At 42.7% G+C, this 10,033-nt stretch overlaps 1 protein-coding gene across 2 annotated transcripts; it reads right to left on the bottom strand.

Moving 5' to 3' along the window:
* Window positions 1-3,911: 3,911 nt before the first annotated feature.
* LOC110486721 (dnaJ homolog subfamily B member 1) lies at window positions 3,912-9,147 on the bottom strand. 2 transcript variants are annotated; one of them, XM_021558518.2, is made up of 3 exons: window positions 8,645-9,147; window positions 7,440-8,047; window positions 3,912-4,737 (listed from the first exon to the last, which is right to left on the bottom strand). In XM_021558518.2, exons 1-3 carry the CDS (start codon window positions 8,853-8,855, stop codon window positions 4,507-4,509), a joined length of 1,050 nt encoding a protein of 349 aa, XP_021414193.1. In that variant the 5' UTR covers window positions 8,856-9,147; the 3' UTR covers window positions 3,912-4,506. The 2 variants fall into 2 exon arrangements, with proteins under 2 accessions (XP_021414193.1, XP_036797312.1); XM_036941417.1 differs by lacking the exon at window positions 8,645-9,147 and adding an exon at window positions 8,280-8,298 and having other exon boundaries at window positions 4,282-4,737.
* Window positions 9,148-10,033: the final 886 nt, after the last annotated feature.

Below are 10,033 nucleotides of genomic sequence, written 5' to 3'. Positions count from 1 at the left end.
CAATAAAAACAATTTGTTACAAAACATTTTCCATTTGGCGTAAAACTTTTGTGCAACAGATTAAACGTTTTGCAACAGAATCAGCGTAATGAATGCACCCCAGGTTAAAATATGTATTTCAAGTACTTGAAAATGTAACATTATTCAAATAATTCCGACATATTTTAATAATACAACTGATGCACTACTTGGCTATTTTACAGTTTGTCAACTGTCATTTTTGGAATGATTTTCTTATTTACCACAGATGCCTAGGCTTGCTTTACCTCAAACAATGTGCTTCAAAAATCAGTTCACTACATACTGTAGGCTGCGTTCACACAGGCAGCCCACCTCTGATCTTTTTTCCACTCATTTGGTGTTTTGACCAATCACATCAGATCTTTTTCAGAGCTGATCTGATTGGTTAAAATACAATTTAGTGGGGGAAAAAAGCTCAGAATTGGGGCCCGACTAAACACAGCCATATTAGACAAGTCATTGTTTGCTCTGCAGTGTGTAAGAAGTACAGGATATGACAAAATAAAAAGAATGAAGATTATCCTAACAGAAATGGTTTGCATAGAGGTTCCGAAGTAGCAGTAGATATTAGTTTCACAGCTTTAACAGAGTTAAAGAGAGAATTTAAACAGGTAAAATGCACTGCCGTTTTGAATAGCTTCTAAAGTGTCACTGCAGAGTAAACACACCTACAAGTTTCACTGGAGAATGGGCATACAAGTTCATCATACTTACAACAATAGTGATCCTCAAGCTAAATGTAAGGGGTCCTACAGAGGTCAAAACACATCACACCATCTTCTTATAGTATTTCACAATAAGATGGTGCTTGTTTGTCTATACACACACACACACAAACAAGGTCAATCTCGCATGCGTGACGTAACATTTTGCACAAAATAGATAACGCGCCCTTGAATAACTAAAATCTATAGAGAGAAGCTACACTACATGGCCAAAAGTATGTGGACACCTGCTTGATGAACATCTTATTCCAAAATCATGGGCATTAATATAGACTTGGTCCCTCCCTTTGCTGCTATAACAGCCTCCACTCTTCTGGGAAGGCTTTCCACCAGATGTTGGAACATTGGAAGCAAGTCCCCGCAGCATTCAGCCACAAGAGCATTAGTGAGGTCGGCCACCGGTGTTGGGCGATTAGACCTGGGTCGGCGTGCCAGTTCATACCAAAGGTGTTCAATAGAGTTGAGGACAGGGCTCTATGCAGGCCAGTCAAGTTCTTCCACACTGATCTCGACAAACAATTTCTGTATGGACCTTGCTTTGTACACGGGGGCATTGTCATGCTGGAACAGGAAAGGGCCTTCCCCAAACTGTTGCCACAGAATTGGAAGCACAGAATCATCTAGAATGTCATTGTATGCTGTAGCGTCAAGATTTCCCTTCAATGGAACTAAGGGGCCTAGCACAAACCATGAAAAACAGCCCTAGACCATTATTCCTCCTCCACCAAAGTTTACAGTTGGCACTATGCAGTCGGGCAGGTAGCATTCTCTTGGCATCCGCCAAACCCAGATTGTCCATCGGACTGCCAGATGGTGAAGCGCGTTTCATCACTCCAGAGAACGTGTTTCCACTGCTCCAGAGTCCAATGGCGGTGAGCTTTACACACTCCAGCCAAAGCTTGGCATTGCGCATGGGGATCTTGTGTGCAGCTGCTCGGCCATGGAAACCCATTTCATGAAGCACTCGATGAACAGTTATTGTACTGACTTTGCTTCCAGAGGCCGTTTGAAACTCGGTAGTGAGTGGTTCAACCGAGGACAGACGATTTGTACCTGCTTCAGTGGCCCTGTTCTGTGAGCTTGTGTGGCCTACCACTTCGGGGCTGAGCTGTTGTTGCTCCTAGATGTTTCCACTTTACAATAACAGCACTTACAGTTGACTGGGGCAGCTCTAGCAGGGCAGAAATCTGACAAACTGACTTGTTGGAAAGTTGGAATCCTATGACGATGCCACATTGAATGTCACTGAGCTCTTCAGTATGGGCCATTCTACTGCCAATGTTTGGCTATGGAGACTGCATAGCTGTGTGCTCGATTTTATACACCCGTCAGCAATAAGTGTGCCTGAAATAGCCAAATCCACTCATTTGAAGGGTTGTCCACTCACTTTTGGTCATGTAGTGCATACCTCATTCTCTGGGTTAGTTTGAACATGATTTGCAAATTGTGCTCAGGAATCCCCAGTTTTGCCCCTCCCATTTAAGCTGAAAGAATTTTCTGAATTCTATTTGCTCTAGTTCCCCAACATAACTCAGTTTCAGAATCTCTCGCATACCTCACTACAAAATAATAGCAGTAACACCAAATATATATTCAGACCCCTGGACTTTTTCTAAATTGTGTTATGTTAGTCTTATTCTAAAATGGATTAAATAAAAAATCATCAGCAATTTACACACAATACCCCATAATGACAATGCAAAAACAGTTACCAAATGTATTACCTAGAAAACAGAAATACCTTATTTACCTAAGTATTCAGATCCTTTTATGAGACTCGAAATTGAGCTCAGGTGCATCTTGCTTGTTTCCATTTATCATCCTTGAGATGTTTCTACAACTTGGGAGTCCACCTGTGGTAAATTCAATTGATTAGATTTGGAAAGGCACATAACTGTCTATAAAAAAGGTTGCACAGTTTGCAGTGCATGTCACAGCAAAAATCAAGCCATGAGGTTGAAGAAATTGTCCGTAGAGCTCCGAGACAGGATTGCGTCAAGGCACAGATCTGGGGAAGGGTACCAAAAAAGGGCCCCCAAGAACATAGTGCCCTCCATCATTCTTAAATGGAAGAAGTTTGGAACCACAGAGACTGTTCCTAGAGCTGGCCGCCCAGCCAAACTGAGCAATCGGGGGAAAAGGGCCTTGGTCATGGAGGTGACCAAGAACCCGATGGTCCCTCTGACAGAGCTATAGAGTTCCTAAGAGGAGATGGGAGAACCTTCCAGAAGGACAACCATTCCTGCAGCACTCCATCAAATCAGGCCTTTATGGTAGAGTGGCCAGGCGGAAGCCACTCCTCAATAACAGGCACATGACAGCCCGCTTGGAGTTTGCCAAAAGGCACCTAAAGACTCTCAGACCATGAGAAACAATATTCTCTGGTCTGATGAAACCAAAATTGAACTCTTCGGCCTGAATGCCAAGCGTCACATCTGGAGGAAACCTAACACCATCCCTTCGGTGAAGCATGGTGGTGACAGCATCACTATGCTGTGGGGATGTTTTTCAGCAGCAGGGACTGGGAGACTTGTCAGGATCGAGGCACAGATGAACAGAGCAAAGTACAGAGAGATCCTTGATGAAAACCTGCTCCAGAGCGCTCAGGACCTCAGACTGGGGCAAAGGGGTTGTTATCCTTCCAACAGGACAACGACCCTAAGCACAAAGCCAAGACAACGTAGGGGTGGCTTCGGGACAAGTCTCTTAATGTCCTTGAGTGGCCCAGCCAGAGCCCGGATTTGAACCCGATCAAACATCTCTGGAGACCTGAAAATAGCTGTGCAGCAACGCTCCACATCCAACCTGATAGAGCCTGAGAGGATCTGCAGAGAGGAATGGGAGAAACTGCCCAAATACAGGTGTGCCAAGCTTGTAGCATCATACCAAAAGACTCGAGGCTGTAGTCGCTGCCAAATGTGCTTCAACAAAGTACTGAGTAAAGGGTCACAACACTTATGTAAATGTGATGTTTTTTTTCCATTCTAAAACATTTCTAAAAAAAAAATAAAAAAAACTGTTTTTGCTTTGTCATTATGGTGTATTGTGTGTCGATTGATAAGAAAAAAAACCCAACTTTAATCAATTTTAGAATTAGGCTGTAACGTAACAAAATGTGGAAAAAGTCGAGAGGTCTGAATATTTTCAGATGGCACTGTATGCATAAGTATATCTACATTCAGGTGTGTGTCACTGCTCCTGAGAGATATAGTTGATAAGTTGCCTGCAACAAATATTCTGGAAGCACTATCAAAACAACTGGATACCACACAAATTCCACATCAGTGCTCTGTTTGCCACAGGCATCTTCAACTCTACCTATCCCTCAGACCTTATAACAACCAGCACCAGTCATCTCTACAGGGCCAGACCAACCCCTGCCCTATGTGCAAACATTATTATCCAATGTCTAGCACTGGGTCCCCCCAGAAATGTCTTTATTTTCCCTTCCAATGGGAAATGGAATACTGTCAATAGGACATGTTGGTAATAAAATCTAAATGTTTTAATATTTAACAGGAAAAAATTATGAACCAAACAGAACAGCTAACAGAGACCAACATCTTACTCTGTCAATATCTCATGGTGGTTAAATATATAACTGAATTATAATTTGGATCAAAGGTTGAATCAAAATAAACAAGTATAATTCCCAAACAACTATTATGTTCTTTGGCCTAGGGTAAGGACAACTATAATGGAGAAAGACGACTGTCTGTCTTCGTGTTTGTTAGGCGTCTTCAAAAGCCACTTTAGTCATTCAAGGAGGAAGAATCTGAGTCAGTGCATCCCGGGCACTCTGCCCCAAATTCTCAGGGAATTTCACTACAAACTCAAGCACCATGTCCCCCCTCTTCTCTGGGCACTTGGACAGGGGTAGTCCCTCTCCCACGATACGCTTCTTCATCCCAGGTTTGACCACGTCTCTGGAGGTCACAGTCACAGTCCTGCCGTCCAGAGTGGGAGCGCTGACCGTGCATCCACACAGTGCCTGATGGGAGAGAGAAATACAGATTTTAACTAAAAATATAACACACCTAATTGTGACAAAGAGTACAAGGCCTGGGAGATATATTGAATTAATTAGAAATTATGTTTTAGTGCGATGTTCCAAATGCCTGTATTGTAAGATTTTTGGTTTTATGAGCGTCTATGTCCACTTGTTCTCATGACTTTGTCTTTTCGATCTTGTCTCCTTTGCACCTTCTGTGCTGTGTGCACCTACCCCCCCCCCCCCCCCCCCCCCCCCCTCTCACAAACACACACACGCCCCTCACAACAAAGACGAAAGATCACTTCATCCTCTGACAACAAGCAGTTTCAACTCGATATTTGCATTTGAGGTTTGGTCCAACAGAATGGGTGAGATGGACCCTGAAACACATTGGGACATTTTATTGTAAGAGAACTTAACCTTTCTAACGATACCTTTTTTATATGTCTCAACTCCCAAAATTTAGGGCAGAGCAGACCCTTATAAAACCGTTCAAAAGTTTGGGGTCACTTAGAAATGTCCTTGTTTTTGAAAGAAAAACACATTTTTTGTCCATTAAAATAACATCTAATTGATCAGAAATAGTGTAGACATTGTTTATGTTGTAAATGACTATTGTAGCTGGAAACGGCTGATTTTTAATGGAATATCAACGTAGACGTACAGAGGCCCAATATCAGCCACTCCTGTGTTCCAATGGCACGTTATGTTAGCTAATCCAAGTTCATAATTTTAAAAGGCTAATTTATCATTAGAAAATCCTTTTGCTGTGTGTACGCCTCACAAGTCCTCAACTGGCAGCTTCATTAAATAGTACCCACAAAACACCAGTCTCAACGTCAACAGTGAAGAGGCGACTCCGGGATGCTGGCCTTCTAGGCAGAGTTTCTCTGTCCAGTGTGTGTTCTTTTGCCCATCTTAATATTTTATTTTTTTATTGGCCAGTCTGAGAATGGCCTTTTCTTTGCAACTCTGCCTTGAAGGCCAGCATCCTAGAGTTGCCTCTTCACTGTTGACGTTGAGACTGGTGTTTTGTGGGTACTATTTAATGAAGCTGCCAGTTGAGGACTTGTGAGGCATCTGTTTCTCAAACTAGACACTAATTTACTTGTCCTCTGGCTCAGTTGTGCACCGGGGCCTCCCACTCCTATTCTGGTTAGAGCCAGTTTGCGTTGTTCTGTGAAGGGAGTAGTACACACAGTATTGTACAAGATCTTCAATTTCTTGGCAATTTCTCAAATGGAATAGCCTTCATTTCTTAGAACAAGAATAGACTAAAGAGTTTCAGAAGAAAGTTTCTGGACATTGAGCTACAATAGTCATTTACAACATTAACAATGTCAACACTATATTTCCCATCAATTTGATGTTATTTTAATGGACCAAATTGTTTGCTTTTCTTGCAAAAACAAAGACATTTCTAAGTGACCCCAAACTTTTGAACGGTAGTGTATATTGTAAAAACAACTAGCTGGAGCTGTCTGAGCGGTCGGCTATGAACGCCCTTACCCACTAGAACGTAATGCTGATAATTGGTTCTGACTCGCTACATGCTGTTCTGCAAGAACAGTACGAATGCTTCTTAGTCTAGGACTTTTATCTTCACCACCACACAGTATAGTATTCACACACAGAAATCTTCAGTTTACAGAGGATGGACTTGTGGTTTTCTTGGATGCATTGTGCCCACAAATTTACTAAAATAAACACATATAACTTGGTCGGCAGCCAAACTTGCGTCTTCATCTGCCGACAACGATAGCCACTCTGACCTGGAGTGGGTTGGGTCAGAGTCCAAATGTGCATTCAGGCACTCTAATTGGTGTAAACCAAGAGGCTGTGACAGACAGCTGAGAAGGGGAGAAATCACCCTAATAGGACTGTGGAGAGTCAGATGGTCTGTTCTCTCTCTCACACACACACACAACCTTGTTTTCATAAATGTGATTATATAAGCTTGAAGCCCATTCAAAAAACAGTAGGGGACTTGCAACAGGAGGTAGTAAATACTAGTACTTTCATACCGTATTGGCAACTTGTTCTCATTCTGAGAAATAAGCATCTTCTTATCTATGTAGGTAGGCCACAAAGTGGACAGGCTAGCATTTTGTTCAAACAGTAGGCGACTGACAGGAGGGTGTGTTCATAACAGTTCAACTGTTCGAACTTGTTAGCAAGTAAATAGATCCAAGATGGCTAGACTTTAAATATAAAGATTAGCTAACTACTCATTATTAGTGGATATGCATGGTTCTGGTTAATTTTTTTACAAAAAGGGCATTTTCATACAGACAGACAAAAGCCAGATCAGTGTTTATTGCAAAAAAAGCAAGTTAAACTGCTATAATAGAATTATTAGTGGGTTGTGTAAGACTTACATTTAGCCTAGGTATAATTTTACAAGCCATGAATTCATTAGATTATTCCTGACTGTTTAAAATGTTTGAAATGCAGTGTACTGACCTTTAAAATGGTGCAACAAAGCTTATTTAGAGAAAAATATATATATTTTGAATATACATTGAATCGCCCATAAGTTACAAAACGACATATGATTTTAGGTCATTTTGCCCAACCCTACCTGAGAGTAGCAGAGAAATATCATTACCATGATTACAGAGAACACAAGTGAAAGAGTTTAGTGGGTTACGTCTATGACTGACACAATGTTTAAGAAATCACAAAGACCAAGCACTCACATCTCTGAGGGACACTCTAGCAGGGTAGATGATATCGGAGCCATCCCGGCGGAACACAGGATGGGGTTTGTCTTTGACCACAAACACCACGTCAGCAGGAATGTTAGTAGGCGTCTCATCTCCCTCCCTGGGGAAGGTGATCTTGGTCCCTTCCTTCCAGCCTCGCTTGATGTCCACTGTCAGGATCTTGTCCTCGCTGCGCATGCTGCAGCCGTCCGGGTTCAGCCGCTTCCTGGAGATCTTCATCTTCTTGGTGCAGCCGGAGAACACCTCCTCCAGGCTCACCTTCAGCTCGTGCACCACCGGAGAATCTTTCTTCTTCTCACGGCCCCCGTGGGGACCCCCTGGTCGGGATTTGAAGGACCTCTGGTGTTGGTGGAACCCTCCCATTCCACCCGGCATACCCCCCATCCCTCCCATACCAAATGCAGCAAAGGGGTCATCAGTGTCCATGTCATCGTCCCCGTTGCGTGCGAAGAACTGGTCGAATGGGCTGCGGCCACCAAAAAACTCTGTAAACATGGCGTGAGGATCTCCATGGAAGGTGTAGTTGTAGTTGTTGGGGCCATTGGGACCACCACCCCCGCCGGCTGTGTGCCCCTTCAGGCCTGTAAGAGTGAACACAACATCAAAATTGCTATTTTAGAACACAAGAACAAACATCAAAATGTTTATTTTAAATCCCTTTGAATCACTTATCCATAACACACTTTCAACACTTCCAGACATACCATCTCTCTAAATAAATAATGCTAAAGCATGTTACATTTCCACATGTCTCTTCAGGGGTCACTGACAGAGCAGTGTTTCTGAAAAAGTGTTCTGCGATGTGTCACAAACCATGAGCGGACTTGACAGAACGAAGGAATTAACGTTGTGATGTGAACAAACTAGCCCCACCAGTTTGAACGCAGAATAAACAGGAAAGTTCCAGCAAGTTCGAGATAATTGTAGTGCCTCTGACTGTTTCCGGTGCTCAGTTGCATCCAATATAATAACTACAATAGTTTCTAGGGCTACACTCAAAGAAAAACACAAACAGTAACATTTAAATAATAAGGTTAGCTAGAAGTTGTCAACAACGACCACGGCTGATACAGCTAGTAACGTTACATAGTTGGCAAACCTGACAACGTCGATTGCGCAAGACAGTTTAGGTTACAATAGTGCACCACACTGTGTGGAACCAAAAGTTGATGCGTTACCTTCTTCTCCATATCGGTCATATATATCCTTTTTCTTTGCGTCGCTGAGGACATCATAGGCCTCGGCGATTTCTTTGAATTTATCCTCAGCTCCAGTGGACTTGTTTTTATCAGGGTGATATCGCAGGGCCTGCTTTCGATACGCCTTCTTTATCTCGTCCTCAGAGGCGCCTTTCTGTATACCCAACACTTTATAATAGTCTTTACCCATTACAAGTATCTGTCAAGTAACGCTTGATATTCAAAAAAACATAGTCAATGCACCAGTTAATCTTATATCAAAGGCCGTCAACCAACCACACTGAAATGTAGTGTTTGCAGCTGGCTAGCTACTTAACCAGTTGACAGCTGTAAGCTAGCTACAAATCCGACCCGCCACGATTTTTTTGACCTATTAAACTATGGAGTTACATAAATATATCCCGCTCTCTGCTGAATAAATCAATTTATGAGCCGAGATATCGTGGCTACTCAAAATACGCTTTTCACCATGTCGCTAGCTAGCCACCATGTAAGAAACTTCCAGAAGTACTGGTGCTGATACTGCTGTGACTATAGCATTTCCACATTGACTGACATCGCCGCCCCTTTCCACGTCATGCTTTCAAAATGGTCTGTGCTTTCAAGATCTCTGGGACGTCCCTACCCCATTGAAGTTGAACTGTATGAATGTTTAAAGTTCGGGTTAGGGTAGCCTCGCCGAGAACCAGGCGTGACAACGGGTTATGCTTGGCGTTAGGGTTTAGGGTAAGGACGTCCCAAGGATTCCGAATATCACTAACCTTGTCAAAATCAAGAACTACGATTTTCGCCCCACCACTCCCTGGCAGCAGTTGCTTACACATATAAGAAGGGATAAACTGCATGTTCAGGGATGGACAACTAGCGGCCCAACCAAATTTAGCTTAGTGCCCCCAAATGGGTCACCCCATACAGAACCAATCAGTCGATGTAATCGAGAATCATCAGAAATCACGCGATATGAATCGAACAGTAAGTAGGGCGCCGCCTGACCCACTGATTGCAATTGTATCGGGTAAAAGGAGAGGGCGGACTCTGACTGCATGTGTGGGTTACGATGTAGGTACACAGACCCGCGAGCCACTGCAGAATCACATGAGTTCATATTTTTTTGTGGCGCCCACCCCAATTAAAGTTGCCCATCACTGATGTAGATAATAATTTCTTCACATTGTGGGTATCTGTGGCAAAGCTTTATAAATGATTTCATTAGCTAAAATAATATGAATGCATATTGTGACAAGACTATTGATATGTTGCATATCAAATTGCCACACGGTAGAATAATATAATAGTGTTCCTCTTGCAATGCCTAATTATATATCTTACATATCCTATATATCTTTCATGATATGGACAAATATTGGC

Source organism: Oncorhynchus mykiss, chromosome 13 (genome assembly GCF_013265735.2).
Source record: "Oncorhynchus mykiss isolate Arlee chromosome 13, USDA_OmykA_1.1, whole genome shotgun sequence".
Lineage (NCBI taxonomy): Eukaryota > Metazoa > Chordata > Actinopteri > Salmoniformes > Salmonidae > Oncorhynchus > Oncorhynchus mykiss.
Note: the sequence above shows the minus strand (reverse complement) of the source record. Positions and strands in the feature narration are given on the sequence as shown.